Genomic DNA, 18,768 nt, shown 5'->3' with positions numbered 1-18,768 from the left:
TCTGGAGTAACTCATCCAAAATAGCCACAATAACCCAGAAAACAAGAGCTCTGGGTGTTGGTGGCAGAATTACACCCTGAAACTCTGGGGTGAACCCTGAACCTCTGATCAGTGGTGTTGATCAATGGTGTTGATTCCATGATGGTGACTGTAACAATGTCATGGTTTCATTTCACAGGCAGTGAGAGCCCCAGAAGGGAAGTCACACAAGGGAACTCACCTGGCAGGCACCTTCGGGTAGCCAGCCTTGAGTTTTCAACTAAGGGCAATGCTCCTCAGGTGCTTGATTCTTGCTGTATGCTGAAAAAGAAAGTTAAACATCCATACTTTTAAACAAGACTACATCAAAGCAGCAACTGCATCCATAATCTAATTTCTCAGCCTATACTAAAGCCCTCCAAATGCTAATTGTTACCTTGCAGCTCAGTTCAAAGAGATTAATGCACTGTGTTCTTAGACTTTGAAAATAAGCTATAAAATCAGTAAGCATGATAAATTCATCCCTTTACTGCTTTATACTCAGTGTCTTAGATGCTAAACATCCCAAACTTACATCAACTTTTTGCACGAACGCAGAACTCATGTTTACACAGTACTCTTAATCATGTAAAATCCTTTGAGAGTGTGTAGGTGTGTCCAGGTTTGTTTTTCATCTGTCCTTAAATTACTTAATATGTTCTGAATTTACAGGCTCAATTCAGTCTGAAAATTATAAGTTTAAGAGTTTTCTTCACTTACTCAGTTGTTATAAGATTGCAATTTTATATAATAGTAAAATGTAATTTTATAGTAGACTGGACAACTGAACATGCAGTAATCTGTGTGCACCAGTTATGAGTTTTCTTCCTGGGAAATGCGTGGGAAAGCCACACAGTTCCACAAAAAGCTGCTGTTCCTGCTGGAAATGCTCCTGAATGTTCACCTTTTAATGAAGCTGGCTTTCAGGCACTGCTCAGTGTGTTAAGATATGTTTTATAGATCTGGCTGCTCTAAATGTGGAAGACGTTTGGAAAAAAATTGTGGAAAAAAATTAAAGAATTTTTCAAGCTTACATTGAGGCCTAAATATTTTCAATCTTTTTTTTTCCCCAGTGGAAAAGGAAGTACTTGCTATTCCATTCTTTTGAAACAAGCATTATATATGATGAAGAATAAGCTAATGAAGAATAAGGGAGGAAAGTGATGGTATTTAAATTGTAGGTTGAAATGAAACTTCAGCAGTTAAGAGTGTTGATTTTTACTCAGTAGAACTTCTGCAATATGTAAAGGAAAAGGTCTGTGCAGGCCTCTTCACTGAGGAGGAGGTTTCATCACTCCAAGAACTGTTCTGGGGGAGGACAGGGGGAATGGTAGGTACCCACCTGAAGACTTTGTGATGAAATAGGTGTGGAGAGAATAAACAGCTAAGATACCTCTTTCTTTGAAGCAGCTATTTCATTAAAAATAGTGTCCTAGGCGTTCTGGCTGCCTACTTAGAGTTATTTTATTTAGCATTGCTTAAAATCTCTGTAGCTGGGTGAATTCAGGAACCTGGCTACCTGAGGCAGGCTAGGTCTTTTCGCTGGTTACTGTAAGAGCATTTTGTAGAGCTGAAACCAGTGCCAGCTGCCTGTTTCTGGACTCATCCTCCCTTTCACTACAACAAGCAAGCCACCCAAGTGGCTGCACCGTGCCATGGTGAGATAAGCCTTGCAGTCTTCATGCCATCAGGAGGTTTGGGGCATGCTTGAAGATGCCTTTGTGTAAGTGAACTTAAATACGTCACTGCCAGTCTGCCATTACTGCCAGGTTAACAGTGGACGAATGTACTGCACTGTCCATCTCTTGCTGGTTTTTTTTCCTGTTTTTGTTTTTTATTCACTTGGAAGTATAACACAACTAACACTCCAGCAGTTTTGGAACTGAATTTGAAAGAAACAAATGAAATCTGAAGTTGTCACTAGAACAGAGGGAATGATCTTTTTGGCCTTTTCACACATATATAAGGATGCATATGCTTGAGTACATAACTGTCTGTATGCTTATGGATATATAAATCTCCATACACATCTTTGCTCACATTTGGAATACAAGATATGCCTTTATTTCTGACATATCTGTAATCCTGAATGCATTGTTATTCGGTTTTGGGGGGTTTTTTTTTGGTAGTTGTTTTTTTATTATATGGACAAAATAATTCCTGATAAAGAGCTTTGCAAATGCTTATTTCTGTGAAAAATGAGACAAGATATTGAAAGGCTCAGGACTGAGCATAGGATTGTGCCTAAATCCCAGGATTTGGGCTTGATGCCCAGCGTGACACAAGAATTCCCTGTGTGTATCTGTGCCACCCATCTGTGCTTTGTATTTCTGCCTTCAGAGCAGAGCTGTTTTCTTACCTTTGGGATTCAGGATTAAAATTAGTTGGGGAAGATATTAAAGGTAAAACTGAAAAAATACTACAACAGCAGTGATATTTTTAACAAGCATGTGGGGGTTGGACTCGACGATCTCTAGAGATCCCTTCCAACCCCTACAATTCTGTGAGTCTGTGAATTGTATGTAGCGTGTTAAAAACTTCTAATGCACTAAGCTTGACTTTGTTATGATTTTAAAATAAAATAGGCTATTAAAAAAAAAAAGAAGAAAGAACCAAGGCCATCCCTTGGGCATTGCAGGGCTGGCCCAGCGCCTGAGGGACAGTGTAGTGGTGGCTTTCCAGGCTGCACCTTTTGTTCCCTGGACCAGCAGGGAATGGCAGCAATGCGGAAGCAGTAATTTAGCTCCCAGGCACAAAGGGCTTCTTAATGCCAATTAAAAAGCAGACTTAATGAGTACCAAAAGCAGCCCCCTAGCCAGGCCTCCTTAGCTAAAAGATGATGGGGGAGAGCAACGGGTTGTAGGAAATGATGGAATTTTGAAAATCCTGTAAGAAAGAGGGGAACACCCTCTGCCTTCCCTACTGCATCCTCTGTGTTTGTTAAAGGAAAGGTGTCTAAAAACACAGAGGAGTGACTGCTGTAACTGTCCCAATCGAAAAGCGACTTTCAGCTATAGCTTGGGGATTGTTTGTGGTCAGCGTGTTATTTCTAACTAAAATGGCACTTCATAAAAATAACAAATTGCTGGCAACCATTGGGCTTTGAATTCTATTTCTAGTTCCAGTCTCTATTTCTGTTCCTCTTGGTTGCTTTTCTCCTAACAAATCAAACTTCAGGATTGCAGCAGGAAATTTAGATTTAACCTCAAGAGTCAGTGTTTTGTCTCATGTCTGCTCTAATGTGATGCAGATGTTGGAACTGCTGTACGTTACTGAAGCTTTTATTGAACCAGCCCTTCTTGCCTAATAGAAAACATAGATAACTGCAGTGCACATGAAGCACAGATCATTCTGAAGGCACTAAGCTTGCAAATTTTGTAAATACATTTACAAAATACTTGAGCTGTTACTTCAGTTGCACAGCCTTCAGCTGTGTGATACAGAGATTCCTCCATGGCAAAGAAGCAGAGCTCTTCATCTTATCTGTTTTAAGAAGCAACAAGAAGTTAACACATGAAAATGCAATACCTGAAACTACTTGCAGGCTGGATATTCTTTTTCCAATTCTCTGTTTCTTCTTCTTTAAAAGATAATCAAAAAGACTGCAGAAATAGAATATCTATTGTATCCCTTTTTATTTGTTTTCCAGCAATCCTGATCTCCACTATCCCTGCACTTTTAGTTTTCCTCCTCCTGCGTTGCCACTCTGGCCATGCTAAGACATAGGTATGTCTTTGATGAGGGCTGAATGCTAAACACTGACATTTCTTGAGATTCCACTACTCCGCACTGACCCTGGTGCTAAGTAATTTGAAATGGTTCTTTCTTGTGCTCGTTCCTTGTAATTTGCAATATTTCTAATAATGAGATAAAAGTGTTGTACTGACTGTGCATGTGAGATTTTCAGGGCAAAGCAAAAAGTTTACAAAATCTGTGTTATTCTCCCCGCTACAAAATATTAATTATGTGTGCATTTAGTGCTCCCTTGGTGATCTTCAAGTATTATATTCTAGAAGCCAGGCAGAAATATATATGCTGTGAGAGCCACCTCCGAGCAACAAACCGACCAGGCAGAGGTACTTGATACAGGGAAACTAAAACCAAAGAGCTCTGTGAGAAAAAGGATACCACAGAGTAAAGAAGGGCATACGTGCTCACCTAGTTAGGCTGACTGCTTTTTAAAAGCACTTGAATGCTCACTTCTTGCTGGAGTCCTTCTCTGCCCCTTGGACGAATGCATTCTGTGTGGGAGTGTTGCACAGGGCACCACGCGGGTCCTCAGCCAGCTCCTGGGTCCTCGGCAGCAGCAAGGCACAGAGACACAGAGTTAACAAAGGCAAATTCCTTGTCCTTTATTGGTTAAAGCTGAGCTCCAGAAAGGTCACAGCTGTATTTTTTAAAAAAACAACTCATCAAAATGATGGCTATATCATGAAAATTAATTCTCTTATGCCATTGTCTCAGCAAAGCCTCACATTAATTGAATCTCAGCATATTGGACTATAAACCTATTATTTCCCCACTAATGTGGGCAGCGCTGTTGAAGATTAATTATCCTTATATATTCCATTGGAAAGCTTTTGGTGTCAGACTTGTCTCTCTCTACATGAACAGAGAGCAGTTCATGCAAAATGGGGCCGTGATCTTTCTTGGATCCTGCAGAGGAACCTGCATTGCACACAATTGATTGCACTGATTCGTGGCATCACATTTTAAAAATCTTCCAGCTTTTGTCACTCATTGCACAAGAAAATCTGTATCAGCAACTACTTCTAGCAGCTAACTCTTGGAAAAATAAGGAAGGTTATGTTATTGCCTAAAGCCTCTGAATTTCATTTGCATCCTGTGATGAGTACTAGAATACCAAGTCATTTTCTACAATGGCTCATTGGCTCTCTTGTAATATGAGAGACTGTGGGATTATCAACCTGGCATGACTGTAAATCAGTGCATATCAATCTCTCTTTTCTTCCAGGCTTCAGTTTACTTCTTTCATTTCCACAGACACTATACAACATCCACAGGTAAGTGAATTAACATTAAATAAGTTCTAGCCCCCCCTGTTTAGTTGTGTATTTAATGGTTTTGTTACATGAGAAATAAATGTAGACTTTCAGCCAGCTGTCCTAAGATGGTACAGCAGCTTTTTTTTTCAGTCCAACTTTCGGCATCTGACTGGCTTCTTTCCCATGTCTGCAGCCTCTCTAGTTTCCCTTTCACTTGCCATTCCTCAGGCAGTCTCACACTGTTCCTGGATGGCAAAACAATGAATGCCCTCCAGATATAAACACTGTGTTTTATTTGCAGCCAAATGTGATTCCTGACTTTTACCCGCTTTAAGCAAAATTATGTAGCTGATCATCTCCACTCCATAAAGAGTTTATTGTCTTTCAGATCTTCCTGTAGAACTCCGCTCTGTATGAAGGCTGCAGATAATTACCATCAGATATGGGCTAGGCAGGTGGCAAGCTGTGATTACATCTAAGAGTTGGCTTGCTGCACCTAGTGATTTCATACACAGCTCGCTTATACTCCAGTGGCCTATTTTTATTAATGCTGTCTGCCTTCCTCTAGTATTTGCTAGCTCATTTCCTTCACCTGTCACATCGGGTCTCTCAGAACCCACATTTCCTGGAGGAGGGACTGTCACTCCCTATCTTAAGGAATTAGTGGCAATGAAAATTAGCGTGTCAATTTTGGAGAGACTCTAAGATAGTAATGCAGAGCTCCTAAGAGACCCTCACATCATCGCCCCCAATAAGGAGCTGTGGGCAGGAGGGGCTTTGCATCAGGGAGGGCTTGGAGGAGGAGGGCAGCACCATGTTCTTTCCAGTCATTTCGGGACTTTTGCTTAGCGTTTGCCTCCTCATGTCATCATCTGACATAGGCCTTTTGGCAAGCTTTTTCATTCCTCTAAGCAGAAGAGCACCTAATTCTAAACATCCAGCTGGAGTTGCTTGAAGGATGCACACACAGGCTATGTGCTGGTGAGGAATTTGTGTTTTCCAGTAATGCTCTTTCTCTCCATCCTGCTGTCTGTTCTCAGTCATTATTTTATCAGAAGACTATTCATTTTAGGACTGAAGAAAGTATTTATTGGCTTTTTGTCTAGCTGCTTTTATAAACACAGATAGTCAGAGATTTTAAACAGGACATTTCCCAGTACACTTCAAACACAGAATCGCTCACGTGAATTCTGTGTATGAAGAAATACTCTAATGATTGTGAATTTTAGTACATTAAAGCTCCTACTGCTTTTATAACCTCTCAGTGAGTTCTGCCTGAGTGAGAATGCAAGCCAGATGCAAAAGGTACTGATGCTACATTTACCATTCTCCCAGCTGACAAAAAATACTGTCCTTCACTACCTTTATTTAGTACTATCTCTAAAAAGCAGCTTAAAACATCCTAAAAGAAAAACAAAGAAATAATGCATCACAAATTTTCCATTACTTTAGTTAGCAAAAAAAGGTACCCCCTACCTTTAGGCTGCACTTTGCCATTGCTGTGGGATTGTCCAGCACATCTCCTTTCTATCCAAGTAACAGCAATATCTGCCAGCCACGTGCTCAGCTGTGCTGTCTCTGTATTGGCTGAAGTCATTTCCTGTCTTACATTAGAAGGTTAATCATCTAAAAATACACGTTTTGAGTTCACAGTAAGTTTGCATGCTGTGCATTTGATGACACTGGAGCTACTACAGCTCACTGTGTGCAAGCCAAGGGGTCCACTGCCAGACAATGATGAGAGAGTGGACCTGCCCAGAAGCTATGTGAATAAAAGTGTAATTTTAGTCCAGGAATATCTTCCTTTGATATCCTACCCTTTTTCCTTAGAAGCTTAGGTACCTAACATGTTTGTACAAGTAGTTGTGTCGCAAGACAAATTCTTGGGCTGAGTTCAGGCTGGAGTTACTGTGAGGAAATGGAAGGGATACATTTTCTTACTCCATAAAATCATTGTATTTATTTGCAGAGCACATTTAAGGAAAACACTGAAGAATGATTCTTTGTATGAAGGACTCCTACCTCTCGTGTCACCTCTGTTGCTCTTCATGCTTCTTACAGTCTGGGTGGTTTTATCTCCAGGCAACATATTAGCAAAGCAGCCAAGATTGTTTTTATGGATGGTTGGGGTTACTTTCTCAAATGTTACTGTAAGTATGTTTGTGGTGATGGTATTATTTAGAGATAGCTTTGTGTCAGCAAGACTTCTATTTTTATGTGAATAAACAGAAGGAGCAGAACTGCAGTTAAAATTCAGCAGAATCGCCCACACTACTCCTCTTCCTCTGTGCTACGCTCCTTCTTACAAAAATACATCACAGCACTTGGCTGGGTTGGGGAGCTCACAGTGCTGCAGCATTTATTTAACCACAGAAGAACATTTTGATGAAGGCTCTTCCCCTGCCCTTCGCCTCAGGGTTTTATGAACAACTCAGGGAGGCTTTAGTTCCAGAAACACAGCAGCTATGCACTGGCACATCCAGAATCAAAGTACAGTAAAGCTGAATGCAGGCTCAGATTTACTAGCAAGAGCAGGGGTTGTCTGCAGTCTTCCCCTGCTGTTCTGCCTCTTAGTGCATGCTACACATACATCAGATGGTCCTGCATCTCCTCTTCACTGCTCAGAATAAGGCTGTGCTGCAGACAGCAGCTTTTAGGGAAAGATGCAAAGTGATGCAGGAGCACAGTGATGGCTCCGCGCCCAAGGACTTCCTTCCTCAAGCCACATCACACTGTTTCCAGTTTCCCCCTTTTAATGACCGTGAGGCAACATAAACCATGACCGTGACAGTGAGCACCTCCACTATGAAGACAGGCTGAGGGAACTGGGCTCATTCGGCCTGGAGAAAAGAAGGCTGTGGGGTGACCTTATTGCAGCATTTCAGTGCCTAAAGGGAGCCTACAAACAGGAGGGGAATCAACTCTTTGAAAAGATAGATAACAGCAGGACAAGGGGAAATGGTTTTAAGTTGAAGGAGGGAAGATTTAGGTTGGATATCAGAGGGAAGTTCTTTACAGAGAGAGTGGTGAGGTGCTGGAACAGGCTGCCCAGAGAGGTTGTGGATGTTCTGTCCCTGGAGGTGTTCAAGGCCAGGTTGGATGGGGCCCTGGGAAACCTGGTCTGGTATTAAATGGGGAGGTTGGTGGCCCTACATGTGGCAAGGGGGTTGGAGATTCATGATCCTTGAGGTCCCTTCCAACCCGGGCCATTCTGCGACTCTGTGATTCTGTGATAAACCACAGCAAAGTAATAGTGTGGGCAGCCAGGCACAATCAGTAGTGGGGCCATGGCAGGTAACACAGGGCCAAAGCCTCATGCCTCTCTTCCTGCCTAGAGAGCAGTATCCAAGTAGAAAGGTGTTCCCCTAGCTAGCACTAAAATATCCTAAAGCATTGCACTGGTTGACTTGTTAGGAAGGCAATCTGCAACAGCATGTCTGAGCAACACTGCATCCCATTTAAAAAGCGGGAGTCTCAAAGTACCTTGTGTTGGGAGAGAGAGCTTTGAGAATATGGGAATTTTCAAAGGGAAAGCAGCACTCTTCTAGGAACTGTATCAAGGGATGGGAAAAAATCTTAACTGTGCTCCTTGATAAATGCCTTCTATAAATGTACATTCCTGAGGGTGGGTCACAGACAACTCCATCGTAAGGAATTAGTCCCACAGAAGTCACAGAATCACAAGGGCTGGAAGCAGTAGCTTTGCCATAGACTGCAGTTTACAAGGGATTGAGTGCAGCGCATTGAATGTGAGGCCTTGTTTTTCCTTGAACCAAGGCATCTACTGTGATACAAGAGGCCCACAGGAATTAAAAATGTATGTATGTTAGTTGAAACGTATAACATTTAAAAAGCGGGCATAAAAAATGTATGTGTATTAGTTGTAATCTTTAACATTTAAAAGCAAAAGCCAGGCCCACATTTCCTCTCACCTCCCCCAGCCCCTCGCTCCCTGCAGCAGGGGAGGTTGTCATGGCAACGCGCATCTTCCCCCGGCGCTCCCACAGGCCAGCTTGTCCTTGTCTGCTCTGCACATACCTGTGTGATGGCCTCCCCCAATAAGGCAGGTGAAAGGCATCCAGCCCATGCTGAGAGATGGGGCATTCCCTGCATTTTTGGTTAAACAGGGGTAGAAGGGCCTGGAAAGGAAAGCTACTGGCCTGGCAGAGGGGCGAGAGAGGTTCTGCAACCCTGCTGGCACTAAGCTTGCATTGCTCCAAATACTCACTGTAAATCTTTATGAAGGATTGAGTAATATATTTAACAAGGTGTAACAATGATTTAAAACAATGTGAAAACCAACCTTGGGACAGGTGCAATTATTCAGCCAGAAATTATAGCCTATATTCATGAATTGGAGAGATTGCTTTAGCAACGTATGGAACGGTTCCTAAAAGACTTGTAGAATTGATGCTACTTGAAACATTTATCATACATACTGATAATTCACTGTAAGCAAATAAGTTTACGATATGTACAGACACATTGCATTATTGAAAGGTTTTCATTTTTGGACATTGTTCATGCCATTATTTTTTCCCTATCGTTAGATTTCATTCAGACTGCTACTGCTGCTCTTATGGGATTTCAAGCACTGCACAGGGAAAGGTTTATATTTTTTCAGTGTTTTCAGGATGCATGACATCTGTTTTTAACCATATTCAAATTCTGAATGAAGCTTAAATGGATAAAACTTTCCTAAAACTCAAAAAGGAATGTTGTACATGAGACAAAAATCCTAAGGAGGCTCAAGCAGGTAAAACACTTGAGTATTTAACTCTATAAATCTGATCTTGATCTCATGACCGTTCAAGGTCTCAGTAAAATGAAGCTAACTGCTTTCAGCTGAATGTGCTCATGCATTTATTTTTTCTGCCATTCTGGGTGGGATCCCTTTCCTAAGGCCCCAGCTCCACCCCAAAGAGAGCCCATTGCCATGACTGAGACAGAGAAGCGATGCTGCTCAGGTGGTTGATGTGGTATAGGAAGGAGTGCTAGAATAGAAAAATAGAATTTGGAAGAGGCCTATTACTTCACAGAATCACAGAATGGCCAGGGTTGGAAGGGACCTCAAAGATCATGAATCTCCAACAACCCTGCCACATGCAGGGCCACCAACCTCCCCATTTAATATTAGACCAGTCTGCCCAGGGCCTCATCCAATCTGGCCTTGAACACCTTTAGGGACAGGGCATCCACAGCCTCTCTGGGCAGCCTGTGCCAGTACCTCACCACTCTCTCTGTAAACTCTCTCTGTAACTTCCTCTCCCTTATGCACAGCAAACCAGAATATATCTCTCCATGCCATGTGCCATGTGATTAGAATACCATTGTGCTCTCCCAGTGATTAAGTGGTGGCAATTTGATTTGGGATAACAACTTTATGAGGCTGTGTGAAAGCACAAGGTGTCAAACAAACTCCCCTTTTGTGAAACCAGACTTCAGCTCATAAAGTGTAGCATGTCAAAACATTGCCTCCCTGAAAGAAGTGTATATTTTAAATTACCTGTAATAAAGACCTTAAAGAACCACAGACAAGGCTCAAAGGCTGTTGATAGCAGTTTCCTTTGTAGAAACAGGCTCCATTTTGAGGTCTAGCCTATTTTTCCCCATCGAAAGCAACCTGAAGAGAAAATGGATGCAGGCTGTTAGGAGTGAGCCGGCTGCCCCAGCACTTCTCACCCATCTGCCTTTCTTCCCACAGTGCAAAGTCATCATCTGCCAGATGAGCAGCACACAGCCGGAGCTGCTGCACTGGTTCCTGTTTCCCTTGGCACTGGTGGTCTACGCAGCTATCTCAGGGCTGCTGGGCCAGGCAGAGGAGGCTGTGCTGGGTGCATTCACAGCGCTGGTCACGGCCGCACACGTGCACTACGGCGTCTGTGTGGTAAGGGGCCGGGGGGAGCTGCGCACGCTGTGGGGGTGAGGGGCTTCTGGAGGTGACTTCTGTGCTGTCTGGGTGGGGTGCTGTCCTGGAGTCCGAGTGTTAAGCTATCGGTTCCTCACGTGTTGTATGCAGCTGATCAATGGGGCGTGGATGCCCTCTCATCTTCGCTCTTTCTCCTGCTGAGGTTACTTGAGTGAAAAAAGCTGGAAGGTAAAGTGGGAGGTGAGATGTGTCACTTTCTTACAGTGAGGTGGTCAACTTTGCTTTGAAGCCACGAGCAAAACAGCTGCTCAAATTTCTCATCTTTTCACGGCCTTCTATTGGCATTTCTTAAGCTGGAGACCCAAATTGTTTTGCAGTTAATTCAGTTTTCCCAGCACATTTCTGTGTCTGCCAGATATCAGCTTCTCATTTATTGGCATCTGAATTACTGCTGTAATTCATTTTTTCTCAGTTAATGCCCTTTTTTTTCCCTAGAAAGCATTGTCAAATAATCCTTTGGAAAGTGTCTTAATGGGGGTTCACATCCAGATAAGACATCTTGCATGGCAAAGACCTAATTTAAAAGGGATTTGCTCAGCATTCTTTTATTTAAGATATGCTGTTGGGACACCAGGATTTTTCCTCCTGGCTATGAAAGAGGCCCTGTTACCAGCAGATATTGTCACTGTAGCAGACTTTATCCAAGCACCAATGTGGGATACTCTGTGAGGAGCAGAATGGGGTTACCTGGTCAAAATCCACTACTGAATGGTTGGGTCCAGCTCTGCCATGATGTATGCCATCTGGGAATCTGATCAGTAGCAATGTAACTTCCCATCAGTGTGCTGCGAGAGGAGGGTCCCCAAATACCTGCAGGGCTCCAGGCGCACTGGGGCTGAGGGCTTCCCACTGTGACCATGAGAGGAGAGGTGCTGAACAGTGGAACATGTGCTGAGCTGACCTCTGTGTTTGTCTTTAGGGGAGGCAGCTGAGCGAACACTTCAACATTTACATCTTTTCCCTGAAGAAACGTGTCCAAGAGTGAACACCTGCACTGTGACCAGACTGTGACACTTCACATAAGATTTCCAGCTTTTTGATGTGATCAGTAGAGTAATCAAACTGATTAGAGCAACCAAAGAACAGAATAGTCAAGATACTCAAACTGCTTGACAACAATGCTTCATCTCAGAGGAAAATTCCTGTCCTGCAGAGAGGTGTTTACCAGGCTGTTCTGCTGCCACTATTTGCTCTCTTCACTAATGCCATATCTCCCTGTGAAGCAATGGCCTTCCTCCTCCTTGCCCCTGTGCCCCAAGCCCTGGGTACTACCATGCTGTGTCATGTGGGACCCACTATGTTTTATAACCCTTTGCCTGCTCCGTCCACCAGTGGGACCCCACAGTGCAGACCCACCCAGTGCATCCTTCCCACTCAGACATCTGTGTCTTTTTTTGTTTCCATATTTGTTTCCTCACAACTCATTTCTTCCATGCAGCCTCCTGAAGGGCTTACGTACATCCAGGCTTTTTCTTCACCTTATCTGAATGCATGAAGAGAATGAGATCAGGAAGTTATGAACATGCCGTGTCTTCCTCCTCTCCGGCATTAGGATGAGCCTCACCCTGACCCTCATCTGTCAAAAACATGGGCTCCATACCCAAGGAACTTGCCTTTATGCTTCTGTTCTACGCAGCAAGCAGTGCGCTGTTGGTACTGAAGTAGCAGCAAACAGCATGCCCTACAGAGGTAACCAGCTGAGGATAAATGTGGTCAGCAAAGATGCTCATATTTCACTGCCTGACGGGTGCTTGCTGATAGGCCGACTCAGCATGCAGCATTCAAAACAAGCAATGAAAAATGAGCCATGTTCCAAGCATTTTTAAGCCCTATCTCTCAGCACAAAATGCTAAGCAAGTAATTATTTGCTTCTGTTCTTGATCTGAATTCTTGTGGTTTTAGATGATGGAAAAAACAACAAGACAAGAATTGAGAATTTTTTTTTGCTTTTTAGTATCACCATTTGCATGCAGATGTAAATTGTTCACTTCATCCATAATCTGCAGGGGTTTTCTGAGTGCCTTGGAGGAAGGCGCAGGAATCTGAGTTCCATCTCTTTGCCTATGCTGCCCTCACCAAAGGGCCCTGTGGCCCTGTAGCTCTAACCAAACTACCTGCCCACTTGCCTCAAGGGGAGCACTTCATTACATCTCTTGCACGGACACGGGTGACTGATCAGCACGTGTATCCAACAGGGATCTATCTCAGCCACCAGAAGCAGGGCAGAAGAAGTTAGCGAGTCACTGAACATTAGATTCATCATAACGTGTGCACTGGGGACAAGCCTGTGGGTTGCCTTTCCCCCTTCACAAAGCAGCAACCCCAGATGAACTTCTGAAAAACCTTGTGCTTTGGAAGGATGCACTACTTAACCAGCAAGCACAGTGAGGACCCCTCCACCTCGATGAACACCATGCTACAGACCAAAGCAAGCTTAAGGCTCGAGTCAGGCAGAAGCACAGGTGGCCTTGTTCGTGGGGTTTTGCTGAGGGAGGGAGGCTGCTCGATAGCAAGAGAGGAGCAGCAGCTTCCAGCCTCCCTCCCCGCTGTGGGCTGTCCCCCTCCAGCCCCATATGGTGCCCTGGGAGTGTGAGGCTCCACAGAGGTGCCCCCCAGGTGCCCAAGGTCTCTTTCAGAGCCAGGCTGATGGCTGCTTAATGAAGGATGCTACCAACAGTCCTGTGCATGCTGTGTTTGAAGGGGAACTACAAGCCTGAGGCAGGCGTGCACCCAGCAATCTCACTGGCTGATGAAGTTAAGCATTGATTCAGATTCAAGATTCATCATTGTATAAGTCTCACCCATTTCAATATTTTTAACATATCCATAAAAAATGTCTGGAGGAAGACCCGACAAGAAAAGAACATGAATACAGAACCCAGGAATATGCCTGGGCTGAAAGTGATTGGACTGGAGAGCTCTGTGGACAGGTTTTCCTTTTCCTTCTGTCTTGCATTTAATTGTAAAATAACTGGAAATAATGGTCACAGAACTGACACAATTCAATGCACTGTACTGGAGTATTTTGAAATATTACATTGATGAAAACATAAAACTTGAACTGTCACAGCTACCTGCACTTGTCTCTTTCTGAAGAGAAGTATAACATCAGTTTAAAAGGAAATTGAGCGTTTTTTTTTCCTTTTTAAAGTAATTTGTCACTACAGTCTATGTGAAGACAAGTATAAGCAGAGATAATGCAATGCACAGTGTATATATTGAATTGTTAACCATCAGAGATGGTAACCAGTACAATGAGAATAAAAATGCTCTGTTCATACAGCGGTATGATCCCAGGTTTATTTCTGCAACGTCAGGTAATGGCACGAGGATGACCAGAGTTTAGCTTAAGAACAATGCAATTGTCTAAAAGCTTTCAGCTATTTGAACTGGAAAACACATTACCTCCTTTTTGTGTTGTTGCACATTGGAACAGGCCCAAAGACATACATATCCCCAGTGGGTTATGAAAGGTGATTCAGCTGGCTCTGCTCCACAGGCTGGAGTGCTGAGCTCCCCTTTGCCAGAATCCTCCCAGAGTGGGGCCGGGCAGAGGGTCAGCCCCTCTGGTTAAAGCCTGGGTGTGTCTCGAGGACTCAGTCTGACCCTATGGTGGTAGCACACACCCAGGTGACTTCAACCCACGACACAGAGATGTCCACCCCCAGCTCACACCCCTGCAGGACTGCTGCAGCATCACTGCATGCGCTGCCAAAGCTCAGCCCTGATAACTACAATAAAGTTTTCCCCTCTTCTTCACAAGTGGCCTTGTAATCTAAACAAGGCGGCTTTTAGGTATGGTGCAGCAGATTCATCCCTGAATACTTGAAGTGCACTGCATGCTTCAGGGCCTTTTGTTGTACAGTACTCTTTTCACAGAATCATGAAGGTTGGACAAACCCTCTAAGACCACTTAGATTAACCACCAGCCCATCCCCACCATGCCCACTGACCACGTCCCTCAGTGTCACATTCACACGGTTCATGAACACCTCCAGGGATGGTGACCACACCACCTCCCTGGGCAGCTTGTACCACTGCCTCATTCCTCTGAGAATAAATTTCTCATATCCAACCAGAACGTCCTCTAGCACAACTTAAGGCCATCACCTCTCATCCTATCATTAGTTACCCCCACCTCTCCTTTAAGGTCATTGCAGAGAGCAATAACGTCTCCCCTGAGCCTCCTCTTAACCAGACTGAACAATCCCAGCTCCCTCCCAGCTGCTCCCCATCAGACTTGTGCTCCAGATCCATCACAGCTTCGCTGCCCTTCTGTGGACACATTCCGGGGCCTCGATGTCTTTCCTGCAGTGAGAGGCCCAAAACTGAACACAGTTCTCAAGGTGCAGCCTCACCAGTACCACACTCAGGGTACTCATGCGTCCCTCAAGTTTTGCTTTTGCTGCATTAAGACAAAGTAATGTTACACGAGATTAAATACGCAGAAGTTGGAAATCTGCCATAAAAAAAGAATGCTGTTTACATGTACACAGGTATACACGTGTATGTGCATGCAGAGATACTACTTGCACACACAGAATAAATGAGGTTAATTTTTTAAAGCAGCTCTCTTCCTTCCTGCTCCCACGTGCAGTCAGTAATGAAGCAAGTAATTGTTTTGAAAAAGAGAAAAGGATTATTTTAGCCTGTAGAACTGGACAGATTTTAACATATATATTTTTTTATTAAATATGTAAAAAGATAAACGCAAGTCAAGTTATTCACATATTCAGACAAAAATCTACTCTACCATGCGACAGTTTGTGGATAATGTGAAACGCCCGATACATCTGAATAAGACTTTTTAAATCTATTATGTCATTACTTATCTATTTATAATTAACAGTACATATGTTTACATTCCTTTCAGTTTACATTTAATATATAAGCGAAGCTTTATGGTATGCTATTTAGTAAAGGTCATCACAGGCGCCTATTAAAACCATAACAGATTGATGGGTTACTCACGGGGTGGCAGGAGGAGGACGCCTTCCTGCTCAGAGCACGGCTCCCCGCTCAGCACAGCTGCTTCCAGCACCCAGCAGGTGCAGCCCTGCCACTGCTGCCTGCCCCACTCACTTCCCCAGACACGGCATGGGAGCCCTGTGCTCCTCAGGCCCAAAAAAGCAGATGGAACCCGCCTGACACGAAGCTCGGCTTGCTGCCGCTGTTGTTCTTTGTACGTGCCCCAAAGAGAGAAAAGTCAGCAGCCTGGATGTGAGACACCAGGAGCCCAGCAACCCAACTGCTGGCACCTTCAGAAGGACGTCTGTTGGAGCGCTCCCCGTGCCCCTGCTCTACCGCTAGCAGGATGAACCGCGGCCATCAGAGAGCAGGGCTGGCAAAACCAAGTTGATGCCTGGTCCCACACCGTGTGCCCCCCCTCCAAAATCCCCTCCGGGTTAAAGGACAACCGCTCCTCAGTTCAACAGCGTTATGAAGAACTACTGTTTATTACAATGACAATTGTAATAAGTACATACGTTCTAATAAACACAAATACAAAGAAAATGAAAATTCCCCCATCTGTGGTGATTCCTGGAAATAATTCATTTGGAAAATACGCATTTTTATACACCAGATCTTACTTGTACCCAATCAAAATCAGGAAGGGAAGCGCTGCCCTGTTGGTTGCAGCACTTTTGGTGTTACCGGTGTGCTGGAGGCACAGCCAGGGAACCCTCAACCCGGATGGTCCAAAACTCTTCTGCGGGGCAGGGGGAGTAATCAAAGGAACAGAAATACCTGTTCTAATGTCTAGCAGTATTCTATATATTGCCTGCGGCGCAGCACAACAGCAGCGTTCTCACATTTAACTCAGAGCCACTTAGCTGCAAAAGATTTCTTGGGAACAGAAAGCCGCATGCGTGTGTGTGTGTGTGTGTCTGTGTGTTGGGGTGCTGACTCATTAAAACCCTTTCTGTGGAAGCATCAGCTGGGAACCTGAGCTTGAGGTTAGGTTAGCTTTAGACCTAAGGTGATTTTGCTGTTCTATGGGCTTTTGAACTTTTCAATGACTGCAGACTGAGCTGGGACTTCCAAGTACCTGCTTAACTAGAGGAACAATTTGGAATTCAGAAAATTAAGTGAGAGGCCAAGAATACGAAGCATAAAATATTCAGAGCAACCAGAATGCACAGTTTCACAATAAAAACAAGGAATGCTTTATACACGTCAAGATATTTCTGTTGATAAAATACCATCCTTTAGAACAGGGTAGCAGGGACTGTTCTGGAAGGGAACACTCTCACCACAGGTACCTCCAGGTTTGATGTATTCGTGCAGCATGCTGGCTTCACTGGGGGACTCAGCCAAGTGCGGTGCCCTTGGCCTGTTGGATGGGCACACCAACTCCAGGAGGACTTCTCGACTCCTCTTCATGCTTCAGAAGCAGCCTCAGCACCCACAAGGTGCTCATCACCACTTCTAGGGGACTGGGAGGTTTTCAGGGCTGGTTCTGTGGTTGGTTTCCTCATCCATGCTTGTGTGGTCGGGGCAGCAGAGCGGAAGGAAACAGTTGCCCTACTTTGTCCTCTTCTGAGGGTGTGGAGCCGAGTGTGATGGCAGAGATGGTGTCCTGCAGCTACGCTTGTGTCAAGGAGATTTCTTCACCTCCGTCAGCACTGTGCCCTGTGGAGGCGGAGCTGCAGCTGCAGGCTGGGAGAGAATTCCTCAGGAAGGAAGAAAAGCTAGGAAATGTCTATTGACTAGTCAAGAAACTGGGAGGGTTTTGAAGAACTGAAGTGGATGTCTGTCCTCCAGAATTAAGCCAAAAAACATACCATGCAGCTTTCTAACGCAAGGTATTAAATCTCTCCTAGTGAAACAGATGCCTTGCCTCCCATTTGGTAAAGGCAGGAAAGGAACAAACGTGAGCAACATGAGCATTTTCCTCCACAACACATCTCATTGTTATGGCTTGAACATGACTTCCACTGTATTCCAATTTTATTCCAATTGTTTGACCAAATTTATGCCCCAGGGCAGACGTACGAGAAAATGCCAAAGCACCACAAAGTGAGAGACACAGCTAGTGGTACGGTACTTCTTGCCACACAAAATGCCAATATAAATATGTTAGAACAAGTTACAAGTGTATCATACTTAAGACAAAAAGAAAAAAAAAATAAATATATATATTTTCTTAAAGAGCAGAACAAATCTCAAGCAGCCAAGTGGTGAAGTTGCAGTGATGTACAGTAGGTGATGTAGCCCTACAGCCTCTCGGGAGGATACACAGAAAGAAGACTTCTGCAAACGCATCTTGGCAAAGTATGGGTACAGAATGCAGTGGTTGGCTGGCACTCACTATGGTACATAAATGTTAATGGCAGACTGGGAGTGAACTGATTTCAAGTTTGAGGCCACACATGTTCCATTCTCCAGAAGAAAGTTCTCACACAAAATGAAAATTGTCAGAGACGCTGCGTGAATCAGTACTCCTCCTGCTGCTGGGGCTGTTCGTGGACCTGCTCTTCGCCTTCATGCTCCTCTGTGTGGCTCTCCTGTGGGCAGAAAAACACCCCAAAACATCCTTCAGCAGAAGCATGTCATCATCTCCTCCCCCTCAGTGCTCACACTAGCCTCAAGCTTAACTTTTAATTTTCCTTCCAATGAACAGACAGCAGTAGCTAACAATTGCAAGGTTGCCCCCAGTTTGCTTAAATACCCTTGAACTGGCTCCATCTCATCTCCCTGCCTGTACCCAGCTTTTCTATTTGTCCTTTCATGAGGCTATATCTGTACAATTGCTTAATAGCAAATGACACGCTTGATATATTAAAATTAAATTAAATTAAGACATAAAACTGA

The 18,768-nt window shown here is 44.1% G+C and overlaps 2 protein-coding genes across 8 annotated transcripts in view; one reads left to right on the top strand and one right to left on the bottom strand.

Annotated features, from left to right (window-relative positions):
- The window catches only part of LOC116242194 (ethanolaminephosphotransferase 1-like), a 50,315-nt gene extending 35,958 nt beyond the window's left edge, over nucleotides 1–14,357 (top strand). Inside the window, exons 7-11 of one of the 2 annotated variants that reach the window (XR_016465159.1) lie at nucleotides 4,994–5,042; nucleotides 6,994–7,174; nucleotides 10,729–10,911; nucleotides 11,873–12,110; nucleotides 12,392–14,357. Coding sequence is in view for 1 of the 2 variants with exons in the window: in XM_031612837.2 (XP_031468697.2) it covers nucleotides 4,994–5,042; nucleotides 6,994–7,174; nucleotides 10,729–10,911; nucleotides 11,873–11,938 (479 nt within the window). In the remaining variant the exon portion in view is untranslated. Of the gene's footprint in view, nucleotides 1–4,993; nucleotides 5,043–6,993; nucleotides 7,175–10,728; nucleotides 10,912–11,872 lie in introns of both variants that reach the window. The other variant, XM_031612837.2, reaches the window with a different exon arrangement.
- Nucleotides 14,358–16,390: 2,033 nt separating this feature from the next.
- Nucleotides 16,391–18,768, bottom strand: part of MAPRE2 (microtubule associated protein RP/EB family member 2) — an 88,786-nt gene continuing 86,408 nt past the window's right edge. For all 6 annotated transcript variants that reach the window (XM_090137563.1, XM_031612840.2, XM_090137564.1 and 3 more), the window contains one exon: nucleotides 16,391–18,461. In XM_090137563.1, coding sequence (XP_089993689.1) covers nucleotides 18,390–18,461 — 72 coding nt within the window. In that variant the 3' untranslated portion in view covers nucleotides 16,391–18,389. The remainder of the gene's footprint in view (nucleotides 18,462–18,768) is intronic.

The sequence above is a fragment of the Phasianus colchicus genome, chromosome 3 (assembly GCF_987193195.1).
Source record: "Phasianus colchicus chromosome 3, bPhaCol1.hap1.1, whole genome shotgun sequence".
Taxonomy (NCBI): domain Eukaryota; kingdom Metazoa; phylum Chordata; class Aves; order Galliformes; family Phasianidae; genus Phasianus; species Phasianus colchicus.
Note: the sequence above shows the minus strand (reverse complement) of the source record. Positions and strands in the feature narration are given on the sequence as shown.